This window comes from Ammospiza nelsoni, chromosome 5 (assembly GCF_027579445.1).
Source record: "Ammospiza nelsoni isolate bAmmNel1 chromosome 5, bAmmNel1.pri, whole genome shotgun sequence".
Lineage (NCBI taxonomy): Eukaryota > Metazoa > Chordata > Aves > Passeriformes > Passerellidae > Ammospiza > Ammospiza nelsoni.
Genome location: NC_080637.1, coordinates 59,682,702 through 59,709,222, shown reverse-complemented (window position 1 = coordinate 59,709,222; position 26,521 = coordinate 59,682,702). Strand labels below are relative to the sequence as shown.

Sequence of the window (26,521 nt, the reverse complement as noted above, 5' to 3'; positions counted from 1 at the left end):
ATGGTCTCTGGAATCCCATTAATGCACGCGTCTTATAATGAGGGAAAAGTAAGGAGGGAAGAGAAATGGTTCATGCCACAGAATTAGGCTCTCAGTCTGACCTCCCCTTTCATCTGGCAGTACTCTGCACTGAACAGCAGTTTCTTCTCTGTAGCTAACTGTGACTAACACAGTTAACTCTCCTTTTTCCTCTTATAACCTTTCTTTTCTTGTAAACTGCTGGTATAAATTATTGCTCCAGCCTGCCAGGCAGCCACTGCCTCATTAGCCCTGCTAATCAAAGTATGCCTCAAAGAAAATACTGCAAATTGTTAACTAGACAAAAGTGCAGGTAACAGATGCAGATGCAGGGCTGAGAAACAGTAGAGTAATTTTGAATAGTCTTGGATGAAATCTGGTCCTTGGACACAGAGGACCCATAGGGACCACAGAAAAGGCAGGTGCAGCCTTGTTGTCAACCCTCTGGTGCTTCCAGACACTGTGTACCTTCACTTGCAGCCAAAAGGGCTGGAAGAAAACGCGACCTAACTGGAGCTGGATCTGAGGAGGCTCCTGGGCTGTGTATCATTAACAGAAGTCTGGACAAGAGTCCCCTGACACACATAATCACAAGCATTCCTCTGCAGAGAGAGGCAGCAGGTCTCACCAGCACTGAAGATGTTACAGGGCTTGCAAGGGTTGCAGGTGAAGAGAGGAGACGAGAATGTTGACCTCATGTTCAGAAGGCTTGATTTATTATTTTATTATATATATTACATTATTATTATGCTAATAGGAATAGAAGGAAAGTTCCCAGAAGCTAGCTAAGCTAAGAATAGAAAAGGAATGAATAACAAAGGAGCTGTGTCCCAGCAGAAAGCAAGAACAGCTCTGCTGTGAGTGGTCAGTAAATCCAAACACCCAGAGGAGACCAATCACGGATCCACCTGTTGCATTCCACAGCGGCAGATAACCATTGTTTACATTTTGTTGCTGAGGCCACAGCTTCTCAGAAGGGGGAAAAATCCTAAAGAAAGGATTTTTCACAAAAGATGTCTGTGACAGAAGACTCCAGGAGAAGGCGAGGCTCCCCTGTCCTGCCCCCTGGCAGGATGGAATCTTGTGCCCCTTCCATCTGCAGGAGGAACACACCACCAAGATACAGACCCAGGCACAACATGAAGCAGCTGGGATATCTGACCAACAGTTTGAACAAGTAAAAAGAGCCATCTCCTTAGGCAGTTGTGGGCAACACATTTAACATGAGAATCACAGAGGTGGGAGCAATTTAGGCTTATTACAGGCAGTTTTTAAAATTTATTTTTTCAAAAAGACTGAGCAAAGTCAACCAAAAGACTCCCGTTGATATCAGTGGACAGTGGCTCAGGAAAATTGTAGAGCTCCTGAGGGACAGATACACTCTGCAGATAACCCAGATTTGTACCACTGAGGGCTTTTCCAGCTGGTGCCCAGGACTGTGAACTGCATCCCAAGACATATGCAGCTCAAATTCAGGGATGTATTTCCTGGCATGTCATTATTCTCATTCCCAAACAACAGTAACTAAACAGCACTGAGCTGCATGGCAAATGTGTGGCTTACCTGCTGCTACTACCATGTTGCTTTCTCCTTCAGACCTGACATATGCTGTAGTTGCATGGTTTGACTAAAACCAGCTATTTGAAAGAGCAAATAGCACCTAGAGAAAGATGTGCATTTTAATTCACAGAGAATAAATTAGCAGTATTGGACAAGACAGATTGGCTCCTTACTCTGGAATGATACAGCAGGGTGCACTTACTAGGAAAGCAATGACTTTACCTTTTAATTAAAACTGCAAGAGATTATAATGTTCTTGAAAGGTGCCAAAATGACAGCAGTACTAAATGAAATCCTCATTTTCTCCTTAAAAAAAAGATATCTCTTTAGGATAGAGGTAGTATATTTTGTACACCCCATATATTTTTTTTAATCTAAAAGGGGAAAAAAAAAGAAACAGAAAACAGCTTCAAATATGCACAAAAATAATTCAAAGTTAAGACACACTGACTGAAACAAAAAAAGAAGATGGTTGCAAGATTTTCAAGTCAGTTCATTTTTAGGGTGCAATCTAGATAAGAAGCATTTCCAAAAATATACATCTTTATTTTTACAGGATCTTGTTTCATAAATGTTTCTTAGCCAGCTTTCTTCAATCTGTCTTCAGCAAATAAGGTCACCCATGAAACTACATGTACATTAAATTTAATTCTGGTTCAAGTAACTGACAGTGGCATTAAAATTAAGTTTTCTCAAGGAAGTAACAAACATTTACAATAATGTAAGGATCAACAGGACAAGGGAGAATGGCTTCACAGCGACAAGAGTAAGTTTAGGTTGGATATCCAGAAGAAATTGTGCCTTGTGAGGGTGCTGGGGTGCCCAGAGCAGCTGTGGCTGCCCCATCCCAGGCCAGGCTGGATGGGGCTCTGAGCAAGCTGAGAGAGTGGAATGTGGATAGTGGAGTTTAAATGAGATGATCATCAAGGTCCCTTTCAACTCAAGCCATGCTATGATTCTGTGATTTTCGAATCTTTGCCAAACCAAGACAGAGAAACCCAAGAAAACATCAAGGACTACCTCAGCCACCAAGATGGCTCCAAATTTAAGCAAAGGAGGGAAAAGGACTTCTAAATGTAAAAGGTTAATTAAGTCTTCATGTAACTTCCACTAAGCCTAAAAATACATTCCATTTTGCAGATTTGCCTCAACAGTTCAACACTTGTCATATATAATTCCTCACTTAACAAGAAGTTTTACTGAAGTAAGTGGGTACATTTAAGAAATAAATATTAAACAGGGAAGAAGACTCAAGTCTGCTGGTTGAAAATTTGGTTCTTTCAGCTCTGAGGTGCACACCTCCAGGAAAGCCTTCCACAGCCAAGACTCACCACATTCTCCCAGCCATCATTAATGTATTTCCCAAAATCCTGACTACAGTTTTCACAATGTGGACTGGTCAAACCAGTCAGGAATCCAGCTCACCAGTTCCCAACAACTTCACATTACCAGAATCAGACATTGGAAACTTTTGTTGCTACTGCCCTGGAAAAAGTAGATGGAAAGACAGCATAACCTACCTGTCCCCAGATTTATTCAGCACTGATTTCTCATAGAAATCAATACATTTTAAGAAAACTAAAATACAAAACCTATAATGTAAAATACATAAATCCTGACCAAAATTCTCAACTTCTACAGAGATGTTACCTTCCATCTACTACAGCTGTAGCATAGAAATTATGTGACTTATCTATTTGGGTAAACCCCTTTTCAAGTAATTTTTCTTAGAACCTGAAAATAACTGTGAATCTGAATTGGTGTAACTATTGACAAAGTCTTGTTGTTAAATATAGATTCACTATCAATCTATGCAAATTTACACTTAAATAGTGACGAAAATTAAAATATACAGAACCTAAGCTGGTATTCAGTAGCACTTTTTCTACAAAAGATTTACAGGATCATGCCCCTAATGCTTGATAAAACTTAAACATATTTGTTTATACCAATAAACTGTCAGTCTCAGACATCATGACTGGCTTTCAGTGTTTGTCAAAACTGGAGTTATGAGCTACACTTCAAAGCCCTAAGCTCAAGGAATGAAATACATGTTCTTACTGAATTAAAGCTTATGCCTAGACATTTGTGATCCCTGACTGGAAGCTTTAAAAAAAACACTCAACCAATAAACAAATGTAAAAACCCAAACAAAGCCCCACAACTTCTATAAAATCTAAAATTTAAACTTCCATACATTGACAATATAGACAACACAAAAATCACAACAGAAACAATCATATCTTTTTATTTGTTTGTTTAAAGAACATCAGTGTAATGATTTTTGCAACTCAGGGAAGCTATTTTTTCTTTAGAAAGGAGCTAGGTTAACCTGCACATCCCTAGAGTAATAATGTGTTGGAGGGACACCTACCTGCAATATTCTGCAAAGGTTTGGTATGACTGTTATAAGCATTGGACCTGCCAGAGAGGATGCTGCAGTCCGCAGAGATGTGAGAGAATGGAATCTGACCTCCTCTAAAGGCAAGCACTCACCCTCACACCTCCCTGACTGGAGAGAGAGGTCCCACCACCCTGAAGGAGGGCAGGGAACAATCCATCTGTCTGTGTTTTATGGAAGTTATGAATAAGAAAACACTTGCTGGAAAAAATCAACAGACCATTCTGATTTTAGAAACTGCCATCACATTTTCCAAAATCTAAAAAAGTTGACTGAGGTAATTCCTACTTTCACCCTTTTAAATAGCCTAAGAAACCAGTATTGTAAATTAAAAGAGACAATAAAAAGCCAGGACAGGTAACTAATGAAACAACAAACATGTTCTGAGCAACAGAGTTTTATAAGAGAGGATATCTGTGTAAAAAGAGAAGGGAACCCTTGCATGTACAATCTCATAATTATTATAAAATGGAAACCCAATGTATACCTATAGCTTTGCATGGTGAACAGTCCTTACTCTCAGAGTGAGGGGAGATCTAGAAAAAATTCCTAAGACCAATTTCTGTGCTTGCCTGTTCATTCTTCAGGATCCAGTGCATCCTGGACAAGACAGATCCAGACTCCACAGGACCCAGGGAACACCTGTGCTTCTGTACTCACCTTTGGGATCATCTGCAGTCCAACACAAGAGAGGCTCAAAGTTCCAGCCCAGCATCACCCCTCAGTGGTGCAATGTGCAACTAAAGTGATGCTTGTTGATTCTTGCATGGTTCTCCTCAATGAAAAGCACTCCCCTGTTTTGCTCCAGTTGTGATTTTCAGACATGAAATATGTTCTTTGAACATGAAGCTCTATGAGCTGGGTGCTCAAAGATAGTGAAAAGGAGTTAAGCTGCTTCAACTTCATCCTTGTGACACATGCATCTTTATAGCTCATGGGCAGGTAAGTTTGCACCTCCAGGGAAAGCAGGAGGAAAGGCGAGATGCTTGGACACAGCAGTTAAATACTCAGGATCATGCTGTCTCAAGTGCAAAGCAAAGGCACACTTTATGTAGTTTATAGTTTCTCAATCAGAAAAGAAAAGGGAGGTTGAAGAAAAGATCTGACCACCCAAAGGCATCCTTTTCTTTTACAAAGACTGTAGAAGGCCTCTCCAGGAAGTCTTACAGCTATTTCTACATAAAAACACATTGTCTCACCACAGCAAAGTTTCAATGCCTGTTTTTAAGTCTAGACAGCACAGCCAATATCTCCAGGCTCCTGTAAGATTGCAGACAGGACTGACAACAGTCTGCACCAGCAAAAAAAACTCTCCAAAGCTTTCTAGACATAGTTAGTAGAAAAAGGGGAAAAACCCCCACCAAACAAACCAAACCAACCCACAGATAATTAACAAGAGAACATTCATGGATTGTCGCATCCTGACCTGAACTGGTCAGTGTTTGAAAGGTAAACATCCATGGAGACAGCTACAGCAGGAAGGAAATTTAAATAATCTATACAAAGGCTGAAGGTAATAAAAAAAAAAAAATCACACCTTTGTTCTCTGCCTTTTTTGCTGAAAGAACACGAGACAAAACTAGGTTTCTGACAAAAAGTTCCCAACAGGGCTCCAGTATATGGTTGAGTATTACTAAAAAGGCTACTAAGCTTCCATTTGCAGGGTGGTGCCATTTGCAACATTCCTTCACTCATTTATTTCAAAGCAAATTAATTTATTTGCATGGAATTGCCAAGGAAATTCATATAACTGAGAGCAGGTCTGTTTGCATTTAATGGGTGTTTCCTTCCTCTCTTACATAGCTTGAAAGGAAACCCTTCTGCAGAAATAAAAGGGACTTAAGGACAAAACATGATTTTATGGGTAATAAATGTGAGTAAAAAAACACTAAACAAGATGTATAGTCAGGATTAAAGGCTCGGGCAGAGTGAGAACTAAGCAGAAGTACCACATCTGCATGTCCCATGTTGCAAATATGCCAAGATTGTGTCTGGAGTCAAACTGTGTCCAGAGCCATTTAAGAGGAGAGTCTGCAATGCAGTCTTTCAGGGACAAAAAAGAAAAACATAATTCCAAGTGTCTGGGCATACAGTCTTTTCTCTAGTGCTGAGGAGGGACTGCAGCCAGCTACAGCATGACTTGGTGTGCACTGCATTGCAGGAAAGACTTCCAGAGGGTGTCACTCAAGTCTGCTGGCAGTGATGGAGAGAAGATCAAGAGAACCAAGCATATGACTTCTTGGTTCAGAGATGACAATGACAGTCTACACCTCTCCAGAGTGTGTGAGCCTCAAAGAAAAGAGTTGTGAAGAACAGCACACTCCTGCAGGGCATTTGTGGGAGTGACTGAGCAAAATGATGATTAGAAAAACTCAAGGCTGGGAAAAGGCCTCCCAGAGAAAGCACAAAATAATTGTTTCCAACAAGACAGCTCATCCATTTTGGTGCTGTGAGCCAGCTGGCTGGCAACATCAGCTACATATTAAAACAGAATTTGCCATCAGTCAGTCTTCTGGACCCTCAGCCCACGCAACTGTCACGCCTCTCTTCCACTCACACAGAAAAACTAAATGCTACATTTCAGCACCTTCCTGGCATGCTCATTCTTCAGCCCAGTTTTAAACCACGGTAGCAAAGGTAGTGGGACATACAGAATAGTCCTAGGGTCATCAGAGAGGCATTGTGGTCTGGGTTCACAAAAGCATATTCCAAGCAGACAAACACAGGCAGAGGATGGCCTTCTCTGGACTTCCTTTGGGTACTTCTGCCATTGTGGGACCAGAACATCTCATTCTCCCTTTCAGTGAAGTGCTAAGAAGATTAACAATCAGCTGAGCCACAGATGAGCCACCATAATCCCTGTGCCCAGGCAAATGCTGCTTGAACTCCCTTGGGATGCTCAGAGCAAGGGGCATTGAGATTTAAAACCAAATCTGAAAACTCCAAATAAGCAAAGGAGCAGCAACACCAATGCAGTACCCAAAAGTCATGAAGGATGCAGCTCTGTTCAAAAAGGTTCCTTTTTAGCTGATCATCTTAATGCCCCCTGCAATGCATTCCTGTATGTGGGCTGATGTGGGAATACAGAACCTTGAAAGAGTAATGAGATTTTCCATAAATTATTTCCAACTTAAAAAGCTAATTACCCACTGGAATAACAGTCTGTGCTGCTCATCTCACCTCCATCCTGAAACTTGCTCAGCCTTTCGAAGTATGATGAGATGGGAACTTGAACAATATCCAGAATTGCCAGCAGCGTCCGGGTCAGCCTGAGAAGCTCACTAAAACTATAAAAGCCAAAGTATATGAGGTTTCGGGCCAGATGTACCACCTAGGAGAAAAATAAAATAAAAATGAAGGAAGTAATGACAGCCTTTGTGGTTTTCAATTGCATTTCACACAGCAGCTTCCACAGAAATTCAGATGTTGAGTGCATTCAAACTAGCACAAGTCTTTCCACTGATTTTTGGACTAAGGCCAGTGACATTAAGTGTTTGTCAGGATTAGACAAAGCAATTGATCAATCAGCTTACAGCAGACAGCAAAACCAAGGTGAGATTTAGGAAGGCTTGAGAGGATAAAATTGCATCTGTGAAAATATATAAGATCTAGAAGAAAGACTCTGGGAAATTATTTAAAAAGGCAGCAGCCTTGGGGAAGATGGAAGTCAGCAGAAGAGTAAGATGACTGTTATAGGTTTGCACAGAGGTGATTTCAGGTGACCAGAGGCAAACGCAACAAAGAGAAGTAGGCTGGAGGAAGAACTATAAATGCTGTAAGCATTTCCCCTTTATTCTTTGCTATGTGAACCTAGAAAATCTAGGCCTATCTTAAGTTTCTGTCAAGAATTTCACACAATGTTTAAACCACAGGATTAGATTATCCAGAGTGTTTCAGTGAGTGTAATAACCTATGCAGAAAACAGCACTTACTTATACTGAAGAATCCCTACAAATTGTTTCACTAATTTAGAAAGAACAGAAATATTCACCATTCACTCCCCAGAAATCCCCTCTCCCTCCACTGAAATGCAGCCACCCCAGGAGAAGGAAAGAAAGGTTAGAAAAATACAGGAGACAAGAATATTATTTTCTGCAGTACCAGTCAGCACCAGGAACAACAGAATTAGGAACAGGTGCTTCTTTAGGCTATTTTACACCAACATTTATTCTGCAACTGGCTTTATTTTGAAAGAAGCAACATCATCTTATCTGAAATGAGGAATAGTGTAAGTAGGATGCAGATAGCTGAGAAGTACCTCAAATGTAAGTTTGTTTTTCTCTTTGTCTCCAAAGGGAAAGGGCTGATTCACAACTTCTTTCAAGTACTCTTCTACAAATTCCATTGTTAGTGCAAACTTTGTCTTCATTTCATTCCTTGAAGAGTCAGTGAAGGAATCATACCTACAATACAAGGCACAGAAAGAAGGAAAATTAAATATCTCTAATATCAGGATCAGTTGTCACTAAAGAAAAAACAAACCAGTCATGACCCTCTCAGATTACTTAGTTCAGCTCTCTGGAGATATGGAAAGTGGATGCCCAAACCTTCCTTTCAACAGTACCAGGAATGGGAAGAATACAGACAGGATAATACCACTCTTGTGGCAGATAGAACTCTTAAATCTTGCTGTGGCAATTCAACAAGGTCATTAACAGAAACAGCACTGCCTGATGCACTGCTGTGCTTCTTCCTCTGTCTGTCCAGCCAGATATTCCTAGCCTGGGAGCATCCCAGTGCTGCTGCTCCATCAAATCAGTGGAGCCAGACAGGGTTTCCACTGAAATCAATGGTCCTTTCTCTAAAATTAAATTTAACACATGCTTAAGTACTTCACTAAGTGAAGGCCAAAGCCTCTGTTAGTTGTTTGTGGACAGAGGCTGTGTCTTAATTCTGAGTTCCCAGCTGTGGCTTTCCATTGAACCGAATTCCAGCCTAGCAAACCTGTCATGTGAGACACAATAGGATTACTTGGAGTGCAGCTGGTCTGATGAAAGGCCATTCCATCTTCCCCAGCTTGTCCAATAAAAGAACATAGTGAAAAATAAAATTTAAATATTTAATGACTGAAAGCTGCCCATTGAAGTTTCCAAGAGTAACAATAATTAATAGTTCATGCTCTGCAAAAAAATGCCTTTTCACACATATGTTTTGTGGACTCTGGACATCTACAACCATTTTGCTCTGAGACTAACCCTACAAAGAGCTTTTGTACTTCAGCTTGAAGCACTTTCAACTCACTCATGAATGGTGATCTTGGTAGGAATTTCAGTCCACAATCTGGCGTACTTGACAGGCACCACAGACTCCTGGGGATCTCTGTCCACATGCATGTGCAGCATCAGGCGGCAAAAGGAAGCCCGCAGGTCATAGGGGAGGCTCTCATCAGACATACACCTGAGGATCAAGTCCACTGACAGCTGGGCAGAAATCTGGTTGATGGCGAGATACTGGCGGTCCAGGCACATTCTTGCAAAGAGGTTCAGTTGGTACCTTCAAAAAGAAAAAGGTAATAACGTGGTATTCAAGAAAATGGGTTGGAAATGAAAGAACACACCTCGGAATCTCATGTTACAAGCCTGTTGTGAGCCTTTCTGATATAAATCCTAAAAAATAACTAGAGTGATTTTGTTACGTAAGGGAGCAACTTGACATTAAAATTATTTGTTCAATTGTTGCTTCAATTTTGTAAAACATTATTCCACGATCCCATTTCTTTTCTAATCCTCAAGACACTCAGGACACTTGCTTATCAGATCATGCCTTGCTTCCAGGGCAGCACAACCTAAAATTAAGCTCAATAAATAAAAGGTTAGAGGCAAAATAAAAGACACACAAAGAGATGCGATGAGCAAAGGAAACTCAAGATTGGCCTGGAGTAGGCAGCAGAGACTGTGATAACTCCCACAAGAAAAACTTGAAATGAACTCTTAGTCTCAGTTTCTGGCATGAAACTGATTTCATGTTTTTTCTTTCACGATTCTGGTTTCCTTTTTTGATATTGCCAAATGAACTGGATAAGAACAGCACGGGGGGTCTTCAGAGAGTTTACATTTTCTTCCCTTTAAACAAGCAGCTTTACCTGTAGTAGGTAAGAACTTCTAAATCAGCTTTTGTGCCCTCCTTTGCCTCCTGAGCCAGATGCCTGATGGCTTTGCCGTGAGGCTCCTTGTTGCTGTCGATCCAGTAAAGCCACACCTCCTCTTCATCAATGTCATCTGAGATGACTGGACATTCCAGGGGATTGTCCATTTGGGTTGAAACCAGCCTGCAAACACAAAGCACTCACAATGGAGCCACGAGCAAAGTGCTGGGAATTTAAGACAGCAGACAACAAAAAGGTGGCATGCTCTGATTACAGATACTCACTTGGTCTGGATGAGAATGTCAGCATTCCCTGGGCTCAGCATAAACTTGCAGATGAGTTCCTGAGTTACTGGTATTGCTGTGGTGTTAGATACACACAGGTCTGACAGATAATCCAAGAATCTGCAGTCAAAAAACCACAGATGCAGCAGAACATGAGACTTAAACTACTACTGGGGAACTGCAGTAGAAATCTCTAGCACTCAGCACTAGAGGATGGGTAGACTACAGGGACTCTGTATCATGATATTTATCAACATATGATCTCTGCCAGTTCATACTCTTGCAACTCACAACACCTTCCACTAGATCAGGTTACTCCAAGCCCCATCCAACCTGGCCTTGAACACTGCCAGGGAATGCTGGGGCTACCAGAGAAGAGTGCAGATCTGTCAGGACCTGCAGATAGGAGTCTGCATTCAAAGAGGTCATTCCATGTAAAGCAGAAAGAACAAAGCTTTGCAGAGAAATCATCTTCCTATTAATTTATCTCTCAGATTTAGGTCTTCTGATGTTTAACAGGGCTCAGGCTGAGGCTTTCCTCACAGCTGGGACATTCATTAGGTACGAGGGTTTGTCTCTTTTCAGGGATTCCTGTGTGTGCAGTAACAGTAATCCATTTTTCAGCCTTTGACACACTGCAGTATAAAAAGGGTCTCTTCCTTCTATGTAGTTTCCACTTTCCATTATAGGAATTAAGTATCTCTGAGCCCACCACTCCTCTAGCAAATGTGGCTAAAACTGAGCAAGGTGCTCAAGAGCTGGTAGGGGAGCAGATGTGAACGAGCACACACACAGATCATATATTCCACTTCCTTAGAAATCTACATACAAACTCTGACCATCTCCTATCAGCCATCCAAGGATCCAACAGTTTGAACCTCTAAGCACAGACCACAGTCCCCACTAAAGTCTGGGAACTGTAGTGGGTGAGTACAGACAGCATTTTTAAGGTAGACGTAGGAAAAAATCCACCCACATAACTGAAACGAAGCTTTGTGGCAACTGGTAATTAAAAGTGCATAGCAATCACAAAGATAAAATTAAGCAAACAGCACATAATTACATGGAATTCTGGGGAAGTCACCTGGTTGGAGCCAAAACTCAGGAGGGGTTTTTATTTTGTAACTCATGTGTTCTAGAGCAGAATGCCACAATTCTCACTCACCCCAACAGTGCTGCAAAAATCTACAAGACTCTCCATAAAAATCAGTATCAGGATCAAGTCTTTACTGTTCAGATTACACCATTCTGGCAAGGAGCAATTTTGAAACATTTATTGCTCCTGAACTCCTCAAAGAGATGGATACACAGCAGTTGCATGATATGGTTATGGCACAAATTCCATTACATCCTCCACCACAAGAAAATGCAATGTGCGATTTTCAATAAACACAGACCCTTCAGAGACAGAGCTGATCCTGTGATTTCCTCTTCATTTTGACCAAACCAAACACAGCTGAGCAGGGGAGAAGCAATGAGATTACAGAGTGAGGCCAAAGAGGCATATAGAAAATAATTGAGGCAGTGAAGCACCAAGGCCTTGAGCAATATCCTTAAAGGCTACCTGGAAAATGGTAGTCACAATTACAGAGGACAATATTTGGCCTTCAGTACATTCATTTCTTATACTTGTATTACTTTGCTCATTTTACAAGTGAAAATCCAATTGTAAAGAGATTTTTCCATTTAAAAATAAAGAAATCAAATTCTTTTATATTCTGACCTGAAGCTTATTAAAAAAAAATCAGCTGAGTGAAGTTCAATGCCAGAAATTTTAATTTGGAACAAAATCCATTCTAGGACTCAAGTTTATGCGATCTACACTGTCCTAGGCCCTTTTCAGGTCTGACCTGGAATCAGAACCTGCAGGAAAACTGACATTATTAAAAGCTTAGAAAAGTTGACATGTGTGTATAATTTACACCAGGATTATTAGCAGGGGAACCAACAAAATTGGCAGTTTCACAGAGGAGCTGAAGAGCTGGGAGAAATTAAACTTTTTCTTAATTTCCCTTTGCCCCAGTCAGAACTGAGACCAAATTTTCAAGGTTGTCCTGTAAAGTATAAGCCCTCTTTTCAGTAACCTCTAGTTTTAAAATGTGGATATGGTTAAATTCCAAGAATTACAGGTAGTTCTAATATTTCCTGTACAGGTGGGGTTTTCATTTGCCAGGTCAAAACAGGGAGAAAGAGACATCAAAGCAATGAATAGCATGCAATTCACAGCTCCTGCAAAAATGCTCCATGGACCACTTCAAACCTTGGCTCTCGATTTCTCCTGAGTAAATTCACAAACGTCTCTATTTCTTTAGCCGTGATGTGTTTCTCTAGCAGTTTTCTGTTGTTGTGCAACAAAGCTGTGATGGTGTCTTCTGCCAGGATATCATAACCAATCTGGGACTGCATGACGCAGAAGTTCTTAGCAATATACTCCTGAAAAAAGGAAGAATTCCCACGATGACCTGATGAGCAGCAGTGCTTTCTCTTTTACAAACAAGGGGCATCCAGCTTAGTTAGCAATCAAACTAACACTCAAAACTTTCCTCTCTGAACTGGCCTGAACAAAAGAACTTCTGAATACCTCAAATATGTACCCTGAGAAAAAGATTCCATATTACGGATGACTAACTCTTCTTATTCTTTCATAAACCAAAGGAATGAATCCATGAAAATATATATAAAATTCAAGAAATGGCAACCTCTTTTTTTTTTTTTTTTTTTTAAAAAAAGGGAAAACTGAAAGGTTTTTATAGTGTTTAAGAAGCTTTTTTCCTGAGTCTTCCCTCCTCCTTTTCTCTCCCTTCAGGACAGAAATATTTCTGTAAAACACTGGAAAGAAAACAAAGAAGCCACACAGCGGTTCAGGCTTTTATCTCCAGTCCCTTTAGTCCATGTTCTGAAATACCTCCTGCTCACAGGGAGTCTCCAGCAGTGGGAAATCAGGCTACCTGATATAACAACCTCTGCTCTGACTCACTGCCATCCCTCTACAAATATTTAAGCAAGAGAAACAGACAGCTTTGCAGATTTCCCACTTTGCAATCCAGGCTCCAAGAACATATTTTTAATAACAGAAAGCTCATGAATGAAGCAGTGAGCCCCAGTCTCAGTCTGCAAAAGTACAAAGTGAGCTTGTGATATTCATTGTTGAACTTTCAATTCACACACTACTAAGCTATACACACACAAAAAAAGGCCTTTCCCCATTACCACAGAATCCCACTTGTAAGGGTAGAGCACCATGTCAAACCCAGGACATATAATTATAGAAATCAGGAGGAAAATTATCTTTAACACCACTGACCTGGTTCTTCCTATAGTCCTGTTGGGAGTGTCTCAGAACTCTGTAACATAATCTTAACATGTATTTGTAGGGAGCATATCTCTGGTCGCCCAGGTCTTCAAGTCTCAGCATTGATCCTTCACCTTTGTCCTTAAAAGGAGCTTTGAGGATGCCAAATATCTGTTCAAAATCAAAATTACTGAGAGTGAAAACCAGACGCAGATTTTTGCTGAGCTTACATAATGGAAGTTCAGCAGAAATCAAAGACAATGGAAATGTGCTCTGACAGGATCAGCACAACAGCCTTGACTAAATACAAGTGGGAACACAATCTGAGACATCACAGCTTTATGCATTTGGGGTTAGCTTTACATTTCCCACCAACCTGATTGATAGTGCTTTTTCTTTACTATCCCCAAATTTAAACAGTTTTAGTTATATGTCCTAACTTTGGATAATTTAACGATCAAAAAGGAGGACAACACTAGCTTCTGTCCAGTCTCATCCTTTTCCCTTTAAAATTTCTTTCAGTTGACTTCTCAAAAAGGACATTAATTTTATTTACTTGCAAGTTTGCCCTCGTGCAAACAAAGAGTTCCACAGGGGGACTATGTGGGGAACACTTGCAGGATTGGGACAACATTCCATGTTTGTCTCAAATTTTCAGAACAATTTGCTCTCAAACATGATCTTGAATCTTATCAGAATCACAGGAAATTAAGAGCCTTCTGCAGCCCCTTGTGCTTGACTCTGATTTAGGGACCAAGAGATGAGCTTTGACCGAGTAGTGTAATTTCTACCCAATCCAGAGAGACACAAACCCAACCTGGCATAAGCCAACTTACCCCAAAATAACTTTTTCTCACATCATTCTCTCCTGCAATCTGTTTGCAAATACAATTAAGTTATTAACACAGTAGGACATACCTGAGCCAATATATTTTGCTCCCTCATTAATTTCTGTCGTTCCCGGTTTGGCTTGGTAATGATCACATCCAAAACTTCTTGCCCATTATTGGGCACATCAGCAACAAAGAAAATGAGATCTTCCAGTAGCTTGGTTACAAACCTAGAATGAATAGACAAATCATTACTATAAACAGTCACCCAACACTTGCTAGGATTCATTAAGAATGAGAATCACATTTATGCTAAGCTTTACCTGGCACAATGGAACTTCCACCACTGCAAAGTTAAGTTTGACATGTACATTAAGGATTCCAAGCCTTGGTTCAGCAAAAGCTTAAATCAATCACAGGGCTGTCTGCCAAGGCATTAAACAACAACCAAAGGGAAAACAAGAGAAAAATACAGGCTGCTGGATTGATACAGAGTATTCAGAGACCCAAAATCTATACCTGGTGGCCTCAAGGCCCAGGAGCAGTAAAAAGAAACTTACACAGCCTAGCAAGGATTTTTATGCTTTATCATGGGTCCATGAAACAAGATGATGGACTCACCAGAGGAATAAAAACATTCTGCCACTAGCTAATTTCCCTACTGACCCATGAAACTGTTTCATATATACATTTTTTCATAAATATATTCACATATAACTGTTTTCCTATATATACTGACCCAAGAAACTGCATTTGTTTCACTCTTTGCTAAACAAATATTTGTCAGAAGCAAGTGCTAAAAACAACAGAGGCAGTAGTAATTCCTTCTCTCCCACCTTCAGAAAATGCAAAAAGACAGAATATAAATGGAAAAAAAAGAAAACAAAGTCATTGCTGCCTCCTTGTTACTAACACCTTGCCAGACATGCAGTGAGAAACACAGATGTCCACAGACTTCAAAGAATATCCCTTAACAGCACCAGGCCAGCAATCTTTTACATGAAAAACTCAGCATCATCTCAATTTGGTCAATGGTATTTGCTAGTCTATAACTAACAAATCTGCCAGCTATGAAAGAGGCAGGCAAATTCCCAAGAAAATTTCAGTCATTTTTAGGAGCCAGACACAAAGTTCCCATTATCCACAAGTGAGCTGGGCTGCTCACCTAAACCCTCTGAGTGAAGGGGTGTGTCACCCCCACAAAATAAAGTAGAAAAGGCAGCTGTAGGATGGAGCAACAAGGAATAAACTGTTGGGACACCTACTTCCCTATGCTAGAAGGTGATAAGACAGGAAAAAGATGATTTGGGGTTTTTTCCAAAGGAAATCACAAGAACTAATGAATAATGGCACTGGTGTGAAACATCTCTGAATTGTTTTACACATTTGTTGTATCAATCTGTCAGCATCAAGACCTGACAATACTGACAGTGACAGGGATGTTCCACCTGGACACTGTCATATCCCTCTCTGAGTCAATCATGAAATGGCCCCCACAGCTTTTCAAGTCTGAGTCCCAACAGCCAGGCATTAAAAATCTGCATGTTAGGGTATTAAATCATCTGGTGTAATTTCTACTGGAAACTGACTGCAAAAATTCAGTTTCATCACCAAAAAGACACACTTCAGAAAAAAAAAATAGCTGTATATGACATATTACAGTTATGAATTCACACTACCAGAGATGCTGTCTTATATTCAGTTTAACCACAGGCATCTGAAGACAAATAGTGAACTCCATCACTGGCAGTGGAATATATCTGGCTACAATGTACAACAAATATACTACAAAATCCCTTGATTCAGGGGAGAGTGTGAGGAGCAGACATTCCAATAGTGCCACAAACAAAATGGGAATGAATACAAGGGGTAAACACCAAATTGATGTAAAATAGAGAAAGAGAAGAGGGGAAAACAGGTATGAAAAAGCAAATGGAGCAGCTTCTCAGTCACACTGAGACCTCCTTCAAGGCTTTTGCAGATTTTGCAGTGTGGTGAACTTCACACAGGTCCAGAGCCCTGCAGTGCTGCTTTCATGTACATGAGAATCAGATGCAATGCACCTTCACATTACAGCGCAGAAGCAGATTATCAAAAGAAATCCAGATAAAGACATTTGCCCAGGGAACCACCCATTTATTTATGTGGCCAGTGAGGTGGGGAAGTGCTGTTTACCCCCCTTTTACACAGGAATACACACACCAGCCTGAGGAACAGCAAGTATGCTCCAATAGAGGGGCATCTAACCCCAGGCTGGCACTCTCAGAACTGAAGTGTCCTCTCCCAGTTGCCTCTGTCCATGTGGATATCACCTACCCATGACTGTGTTACCATGAGTAACCAAACATCAATTTAGCAGGGGAAAAAATAAAACTCACTAACCTCCTTTCATTCTGGGTTATTGTTCCGTTCTCCAGCTTTTTAACAGTTGATGCTAGAACCTTGTTGGCATCATTGGCAAAGTCCAAGTCTCTGACCTCAGAGAGAGGAACTGATACAATGGCAAAAGCTTCCTTGTCTTCTTTGGTTTGGCACGTCCCAATCTGCAATGATTTTTGGTTTAAAGTGGGTGAGAAATCCTCTTACCTTTATCCTAATTATTATGCACACTTCATAGGTTAGAAGTGAGCCAGCATCAGGAACGAGTTTGGGGTTTTGTTTACCTTTAACATCACAGGCCTCTCCTCCTCAGTGTCTATGGGGATGCTGGTGCTGGTGACCCAAGTGTTGGTGCACAAGTGCCTCAGTCGGACGTAGGAGTTCCTACAGGGGACAGAGCAAACAGCAGCTGAGATGGATCAGTCCTGAGCCCACGTGGGCAAATGGGATGCCCTGCAACACCTGCCTGTGGCATGAGGCTGGAGAGCAGCAGCCACACCAGCCGCTGCAATAAAAAAGGGAGGTGGACCTAAAAGACACTGCAGTACTCCTTCCCTTGACTCCTTCTTTCTCACCCAGACCAGAGCTGCAACAAGAACAGCCAGCATCTTGGGATTATGCAGAATGCAGGGTTTAAGTATTTATGTAAGTCTAGGAGTAAAATATTCTTTAAAGGAAAAAAAAAAACTAAAAGGAAGATGTTATAAAATCCCATCTGAACAGAAATACATTTCATGAATAAACCCAATTCTTTTATTATTTTTTTCCTGCAGAATAACGAATCCTTTTAAGCTGTCACAGCACAAAAGCCAGAAAGTAAAGCTGACCGTGGTTTCACAGCTTCATCATTATGATCTGCAAACCCTTGTTCCAGAGCAAGCATTTACAGTACCAGTTCTCAACTGAAAATCAAGTGAACAAAGAGCAGATATGAGATCCTTCTAAATTCTTTCCATATGATAATCTGTGGTATTATCAAAAAGCAGAGCTGAGAAATCAATTACAATTTTAACTCTGAATTTTACTTTTGAAATATATTCACTGTGGTCTCCATTCACGCTCTCCCTTTCACGATGATGGGCTTTTGAGTATTCAAGTAAGCAAATTATCTGGCAGAACTTAGCATAGCAAACACACTTCAAAGTCACATACATCAGTATTTGTGGGTACCCAGCTTTAAAATCCACCCTCATAACAACCAGCCCCAAGTGTCTGCAAGCCCATTCAGTCACAACCAACACCGTGTGACTTATCTAACCAATCTCAGCTATGCTACACAGCTAAAATTTCAAATATTGACAATTAAAACCCAGAAGCCACTTGCTGAATACATTTGAATAACAAATGTGCTCAGTGGCATCATGATCTGTCAGGGAAATACAAGCCCAGCTCACCCCACACATTATTTTGTTGGGAACAACTCAGTTAAATCTATTAAAAGTACATTTTTTTCAAACAGTGCACAGAGCTCAATTCTATCCTGGCACAGATCTGTGCAATATTTAGACCATTATTTTTTCTCTCTCTCTAAGTGTCACTTGTTTTATCCTTGTAATTATTTTACCCAGTCACAGCAGCAGTATCATGTTTTATACATCCCTTATTTATCCATGAACACTCCTCAAATTTTAACAGAAGGATAATACTTGCTCATGTTTGCTTTTTTTCTGCTTTACTCACCAGCATAATGCCAGGAAGAAACCCTGTCAATACAGCACTATTTTCTGCCCTTTTTTCATTTCCTTTTTTTTTTTTTATTTTACCTTGGAACCAGGCAATCAGCTCTCTGAAGGGTGGTGGCATCCAGTTCAAAGAGAGATGCAATGTCATTTCCATGTGGCACAGAGACCAAAGTATACATAATCTTCTCCCCTGCCTGGCGTTTCTTCTTTGAAGCAGGAAGGTCGCCTTCTCTCTGCTGATTAGGCACAAGGGTTATTTGCTTGCATCAGGGCCCATTAGAAATTCTTCAATTACCTTGCAGACAAGTAATATGTCTGAATTTTTTTTTTTTTTTTTTTTTACCTTCGAGCAAGAATCTACCACGACTGGCTTTGGAGTAACACAAAGGATGCACTTTGCTTCATGGGGTCTCAGGCAGTCATTAGAACAACAGCAGGCCACAAGCTATAGAGGCATTGCAGCACTGGATATGCTTTTTTGGACACCTACAACCTCAAAAACCTGCAGTAGCTGCAGACCCCTCACTCCCACCTGATGCAACTACACAGTGCCGATCTGGAAAGGGCCACATTTGAAACAAGAGAATGAATGAAAATTAGTTGTCTGGGTTTAAGACAAGTAGGGGATTTAAAAACTAAGCAATTTGCTTCAATCTATTGTTGTTTTATGTAAGTTTGATGGCTTTTTCCTCTCAGATTGCAGAATCAGAGCAGCACGCTTTCAGAGAATCACAGAATCATTTAGGTTGGAAAAGATCTCCAAGATTACCAAGTCCACCCTTTGACCACCTTGTCACTAAACTCACCACCTTGTCAACTAAACTCAAGCCATGTCCAGTTGTTTCCTGAATACCTCCAGGGATGGGGACTCCATCACCTCCCTGGGCAACCCCTTCCAATGTTTGTCAGACCTTTCCAAGAAGAAATTATTCCTGATGACCAACCTGAAGCTCCCGTGGAGCAGCTTGAGGCCATTTCCTCTTATCCTGTGCACACTCTCCAAAGAGCAGGAGGCAGAACATCTGCTCCATCAGGACCAGCTTGACATGGCAAGGGGGGCAGGCAAAGCCCCAGCTGGATTGCATTACAAATCTCAGCACAGGCTGATAACACACCGAGACTGGGTCCAACACAGGTCTGATTTTACCCCCTGCAAGGGCAGGAGCTGTCCTTTTGAGGGACAGAGTTACTCAGCCAAAGCCATGAGCTAAGGTGGGATCAGCCTCTCACCACCTGCTGAGAGCCCAGGGGAATTTTGTGACCCCGCAGCACCATCCTCATATCTTTAGTCACCTCCACAGCTTTGCCTACAGACTCCAGATGCCACCTTCCCTGAGAACATTTCTTGGCTTGATGGAGTCACTCAGAGCTATCCACACAGCAACCAAGAGAATTACTGGTGTGAGTAAAAGCTGCTCCTCTGGGGTGCCGAGTTACACATCCAACAAAAGACTGATAACCAATTAAGAGACTGGCAGCCCAGGGCCATTCATGTACACAGAATACATCACAGAGGGAGAGGAGAAGAGGAATGAGGAAAGCCAAAAGAGAAAAAAATCCAACCCAGGAAGCATGAAATGCTATTATGATGATTTACAATACACCACTAAGGAAGAGCTGTACAACATAAAAGGCCAGGCTCTACTTGGTTTGCATTAGTAACTTGATTAAAACCAAACTTTAAGGGATAATCAAGGGCAAAGCTTTGATTATCCATATTGCCAATTGAAATTAAACAACAAAATCGAGGATGGGTGAAATTGTGGAAGAAAGGGTTAGTTATCAACTCATTTCAAGGCACTTTTTGAAGCCTTCCAAAACATCAATTTTTTCATTATCAAGCTTACAAAATGCCAGCTCTCCATCCCATTACTTCTATCAAGGATGGAGAGAGCAGAAAAAAATACAGAAATACATTTTTCCTAGGCTCCTCTAGTCATTAGGGTACTGCCACAAGTGTTTGAGAGGAAGGCTTGCTAAGACAAAGAGCAACCATCTCCTGTGACTTGCACAAGAGTAAACTCATCTGACAGTCCCCACATCCTCTTGTATCTTATGCTCAAAAATACTACTGAAAATGCACAAAAAAATTTAACCTATATGCAAGGATTGAGAAAACAGCAAATTGCTTTTGTGATTTCCATACATATTTTGTTGTACGTACTCGTGATGAAACACAAACTGAAAAGGCATAGAAACAATAAAAACATCCTTCTGAGAGCTTAACAGGTGTGAGTCAGAGTCTAATATTAAATGAAAAACTACTTCCTACACTTCATAACAAAACAGAAAACTGGAAATCCAGTTTAAAATTCAAGAGATCTGTAAAGGAGTGAGTAGCACATGATAGTTTAGGACAGCATCCAAACTTTTTGATATTTTCCACAACTTACAGTGAAATCTAATTAGGGTTTCCCAGAAACTACCCACTTCACTGTAATTTCCAAACTGAAATGACTGTTATACAAAAAGGCAGGACACTTCATAATTGTATGGTTTTCTTTTTATCCTGGGGCTCTGAGTAAAATACAGACCAAAACATGAAACCATACTGGGAGGGAACATGGACAGGACACCTGACCCAGACTGGGCAAAGGGATATTCCCCACCACAGAACACCATGACCAGTGTATAAAGTGGGTGAGCTGGCAGGAGGCAAAGTCAGGTCCCCTGTGCTTTAGGAGCACACAACCATTAGCTCTGTGGACAAGTTCACCCAGCAGTTTGGGGCTAACCCTGCTCATTACCCGGTGACCCCAGAAGTAGGATAGATCCAGCTGAGCAATGAGTTCACCAGCCCTAAATCCCATCAACCCATCAATGTCTGCCAGGTACTAAGCTTAGTACCTGGCAGACATTGGAACAAGATCTGGTTTTTAGCCTAAGAAGAAATTCTACTTCAACAGAGGGCAAGACAGTGCCTGCAACACAGCTAACTGCAATGCCAAGCTTAGGTGAGCAAAATCAGACCTGCATGAGAGCTGTACAGCAGTTCCAGGCTGAACTCCCCCACAAACCTCAGAACTCTCCTTACAGCAATAATTTAGAATCTGAATCTCACAACCCAACCTAGGTTATGGGAGTTAAGCACTACTCATGAGAAAAAAAATCCAAGAAGTGACCCCCAACCTGAGAGCTCTGGAAACAAATTTTATACAAGGGGTACATGAGAGACAGCAATGCTGTCATTACATAGGACCAAACATGAATGTGTATTTGTGCCTCATTTTATGTCCCAGTGCACGTGCACATGCCTGTGTGGGAGAGAGAGAATGCACAGACACTTGCATACAGAAAGCCTCTCACGATAAATTAAATTTAGTAAGCAGCCATCAGAATCTGCACTTAACCCAGCCATTATTGAATCAGCAGGTGAGTCCATGTGAGGATGTGGAAAGAAGTGAAAGTACTAGGCTAGTTTAAATTAATTAGACAATAGCTTAGGAGAAGTACTGCATTCCTAAGTAGATGAAAACAAGATGACATTTGCTCAGGTAGAAACTGGCATATGAGCAGATGCAGCCAGCAAAACTGGATTCAATTAAGAGAAAAGAAGAAAAGAACTGCAAAGGAACTCAAATGCAGAGAGAAGAAAATTCAACTTAAAGCAGTGTGAAGAGAAAGCCAATCGAACAGTTTCAGAGATGTTGGCAATATGGTCAGTGACAGCCAAGGAAAACACTTCCAGGATTTAATAAAAAACAAACAAAACCAGGTGGATTACATGCCAGGAGCATAGAGAACTGTGGGTAAAACAATATTACCAAATAGTACATTCCTGAAAGAAAAATGTATATAGTTTTGATTGTCCCAAACTACAACAAACTAGCCACAGGCTGTCACAAGTCACATCAGACACATACCCAAGGTGAGGAAGGTGCAATCACTTCATTCTTGTGCACTGGTTAAATCACTCACAAGGATCAAGGAGGTCACACATTGAGTTCTGCTTCTGCCTGTCAGGAGTTGGATCCACCCCTTCCAAACAACCCAGTGTAAGTATCAGAGGTACAAAGAGCAGAGTCAGCTCCTTCAGCCTGAGAAAACCTCAGTGTGCACTGGCATAGAGAGCTATGAGCCCCCATCCTTATTCTGCAGCAGCAAAGCTCAATAATCACATCCAGGAAGGGGAACTGAGTAAACCCCCATGGCCCAGCCAGGGTGGGACTCACCTAAGAAAGCAAAAGCTGAACATTCATAAAAAGAGTCCTGGGTGGTGAGAAAAACCTCCATTTTGGTGAGAAGGGGAAATACTGATCCAGGCCCACCGCAAAGTCTTTAACTCCTGGGCTACCACTACTGATTTACACTGCACCATGATTTAAAAAGAAGCTTAAAGACAAAAAAAAAAGCACAAACATACTGCTTGCCATGTGGAAGGCAAATGTAAGGAGAGACAAATCCCATGCTGGAATCAGTGACAAAATAATCAGGTCCAATGAGATTTGTCCTCCTTGAGACTTAGAGCTCAGCAGATAACACTTTTCACAGCTCTTAACAGAATTTGCTAGTAATTGCTACTATCCCAAAACTTCCTTATTTAAGTCAACTGGGCATCATACCTAAAATTCAAGAGACCTACATGGAGTTTTGCTTACAGGAGGGCCTTCATTTCAACTGCAAAAAGCAATCCAAAAACACGACAGACCTAAAATACCTTTTCTTTTAGAAACCAAATCTACAATTCCAATTGGTGAAGACACCTCTTGTGGCATAGAGACAGACAAGGATAATGCCCTGCTCCTGAATGAATACATTAAGCTGCACTACAGATTTCAGCAGAAATTAAATTTAATAGCAGCCAGAGTTCTGAAAATGCCTGTTAAATCCAGAGCAATGTGGTATCTCAATACGTTAACCCAGTTTAGGAGGCTCTTACAAAACCAGCATTTTCACAGAGCAGTAATGTGAGCAGAACTCCATAGGTTAGATTATTTTTAAAATTCTTTATGAGAAGAAAATGGAGTAAATGAATGGCCAGCCTTGCTCCTGCCTGCTAGGAGCCCTGGCAGACAGCACAGCAGTTAGCCTCCTGTAACACCTTCACTGTTGACTCATTTGTGAGTCATCGCGTTTTTAGCAGAGACATCACGTTGCAATCCTGTTGTTAGGAGCCAGAGACATTCTGTAAGAAACAATGTATGCATTTCCAGAGCTGATTCAGACCCGTGTGCAACAGCAGAATAATAATAATGCGCCGGCATCCGTGTCTCCCCTTCTCCCCCAGCCTCCCCGGTGGTCTGACTGCTGGCTTTATATAAGCTGCCATTTTTAAGCTGATGATTTTTCTTTTCTCTTTTCTTTTCAGTGTTTTTCAGATTCTCTATTCTACTTGTTTAAACAGCATCACCCACATAAAATATGTAATTCAATATAGGTCATTCCTGGAAGGTAAAATAAAATATTTTTTAATAAAAACAAATTAATTTACAGTTTTTATCAGGAAAAAAAATCTCCTGGGTTGACAGCAAAAAGGAAAAGTTAGAATTGCAGAATGTTGGGAATTCATAAAGATATATAAACAGAAGTCAAAGGAGATACATCAAATTGTACCTGGCAGCCCACAGTAGAACTGCCCAACTTCTTTACAAGATAAGTGAGTACATACCAGTCTCCACCCTAACAAAAATCTCAACAATAAAAGACAGATGGGAACTGGTTAGAATTAGCCCTCTCATGAAAATGCAGACAAATGGAGATAAGGTACCCATCCAAAGTCAGCCTTTAACACAAAGGCACTAACAAATGCCAGGTTCCCAGCTGCTCCTGACATTTCCCTGTTGTTGGTAGCATTCTTCTTGATGCTGTACATTTCTCTCCTTAGAACAAGCATAGTAATTTGCAGCATAAAAAACACCAATTTTGGGGTTAGTGGGAGCTGTAACACAGAGCACTGCATTTTGATACATGAGACACTACAATCTCCTGGACTTTAAGAGATGAAGGAGCCCTCATTTGATAAGACCCTTAAATCTCAAAAAGGTCTTCCCACTTAAAAAAAATATTCTGGAAGTTAGATGTGGGAATATCAATAACTCATTGCAAGGCCAAATTTTACCAGAATTAAAAGCAGTGCTTCACAAGACAATTTGGCTGGATTGTCAAGAAGCAGCTCATAAACAAGCAATGAACCTCAGTCCAAACATACATTTAATGCTTGGGAACAGAAGTCCCAGTGACTTCCAGTAATATTTATGCTCTCTGGAGACAAAACTCTTTTAACCCTTAAGTGACTCTGGAGTCACTTAAGGCAAGGCAGAAAAGATGTGCTTAGGCAGAACCCTGGTGTCCGTGCCCACTGCTGCATCATGGAAAACCATTCTCCATTGCTGCTTCCCAAAATTCAGTTGCCTGAGCCACTGGGATCAGGCCTTGTAAACCAGGACATGAACATGCACAAGCAGCCCCAGCACATGCTGAGGGGTTCAGGGCTGGCACAGAATGCACAGGTGGCTGTGCTGCCTTTAAAACGCAGACAACAGAGAAGGAACTACTACTGTTTCATCCAACAGTCCAGTAGAGAAAAGAGAGTCCCAGAATGGCTCAGGCTGAAGGGACCACAGTGGGTCAGTGCCACCTCCCTCCCTGCTCCAACAGGGCCATGCCAGAGCACAGGGCACAGGGTTGTGTCCAGATGGTTCTGGAATATCCCCAGCGAGGAGACTCCACACTCTCTCTGGACAATCTGTTCAGTGCTCAATCACTGCCCAGGACAGAAGTTCTGCCTCGTGCCCAGGTGGAACCTCCTGGGCTCAGTCCCTGCCCGCTCCTCTGGTGCCATTGCTGGGCCCTGGGGCAGAGCCTGGGCCCTGCTCGGAGCCCTCCCTGCACACAGGGACACCCAGGGCTGAGGGCCCCTCTCAGCTGGGGCTCCTCTCCAGGCTGGACAGCCCCAGCTCCCTCAGCCTTTCCCTGCCACAGATGCTCCAGGCCCTGAATCATCTCTGCAGCTCCACTGGCCCCAGTCCAGGAGCTCCCTGTCCCTGCTGTGCTGAGGAGCCCAGGACTGGACACAGCACTGCAGATGTGCCTCCCAGGGCTGGGCAGAGGGGCAGGATCACTCCCTGAGCTGCTGGCACTGCTCTTCCCAGTGCACCCCAGGATTCCATTGGCCTTCTTGGCCTCAAGGGCACAGGCTACAGGTTCAGCCCTTCAGTCACGAGGATTCGTTTACTCATCTCCTATTTCCCTGCTACTCAGACTTCAAATTTTGCTGGGGTAGGTCCACTTCAACCTCTCCACTACATATTTACTTCATGGGCAATATTTCAAAATTAATTGCTTCAAAGGATGGAAAAGAAGGTGCCTTTGCTGTGAGCCCGTTAGGCAGAGACCAGACAGAGGAAACACTACAGATGATAACCAGAGCAAGGAAAGCCTGTGTGCTCCAGGTTATGTGCTATTGGATACAAGAGTGACATAGCTGACCCTCCAAGAACTCCAAATATTACAAGATTCTTTTACTTTTGAGGGACAATTCAATGCACTGCATCATTGTAACATCAAAGAAATTCCTGCACAGGGATATAAAGTTTCTACATTGGGTTGCTCCAGGGCTAAATGAAGGCTTAAATAGCCATTGCTGACTCATGGCATTTCCAACAAGATTATAAAGGAGTGAAGGATCCAAAAGGATTTTTACCACACTAATAGAGCCTGTAGGCTTGGATTTACATGGAGGTGTCACCAAAAATTGCTAGAAGTTCTTCCACAAAACATCTTTCATAGGAAAGTGCTGACTGCATAAATTAAAATGTCCACAGAGATATCAGCTTTAATCATCAATCAGCTTTGATTACTTTTTTATTGGAAGCATTCCTCTAATGTGCTTTATCTGGTCTGGGGTTTTAGCTGAAACCAATATCGAGGAGGAATAAGCCAAACTGATAGTGAAACCACCTTTAACATTCATGCTTAAATTACATTTGTGCCTTTGTCATTATCCAGTCCAGGGAATATTTAACTATTTAGATGAACTGGAATGGCTACA

The 26,521-nt window shown here is 41.5% G+C and overlaps 1 protein-coding gene across 1 annotated transcript in view; it reads right to left on the bottom strand.

Moving 5' to 3' along the window:
- ITPR2 (inositol 1,4,5-trisphosphate receptor type 2) overlaps positions 1-26,521 on the bottom strand; it is a 243,595-nt gene that overhangs the window by 158,713 nt on the left and 58,361 nt on the right. The window contains exons 11-21 of the mRNA XM_059473401.1: positions 18,613-18,767; positions 17,134-17,233; positions 16,853-17,013; positions 14,559-14,700; positions 13,653-13,811; positions 12,609-12,781; positions 10,349-10,468; positions 10,062-10,247; positions 9,221-9,472; positions 8,238-8,382; positions 7,160-7,310 (exon numbers count right to left, since the gene is read on the bottom strand). Coding sequence (XP_059329384.1) covers positions 7,160-7,310; positions 8,238-8,382; positions 9,221-9,472; positions 10,062-10,247; positions 10,349-10,468; positions 12,609-12,781; positions 13,653-13,811; positions 14,559-14,700; positions 16,853-17,013; positions 17,134-17,233; positions 18,613-18,767 — 1,744 coding nt within the window. The remainder of the gene's footprint in view (positions 1-7,159; positions 7,311-8,237; positions 8,383-9,220; positions 9,473-10,061; positions 10,248-10,348; positions 10,469-12,608; positions 12,782-13,652; positions 13,812-14,558; positions 14,701-16,852; positions 17,014-17,133; positions 17,234-18,612; positions 18,768-26,521) is intronic.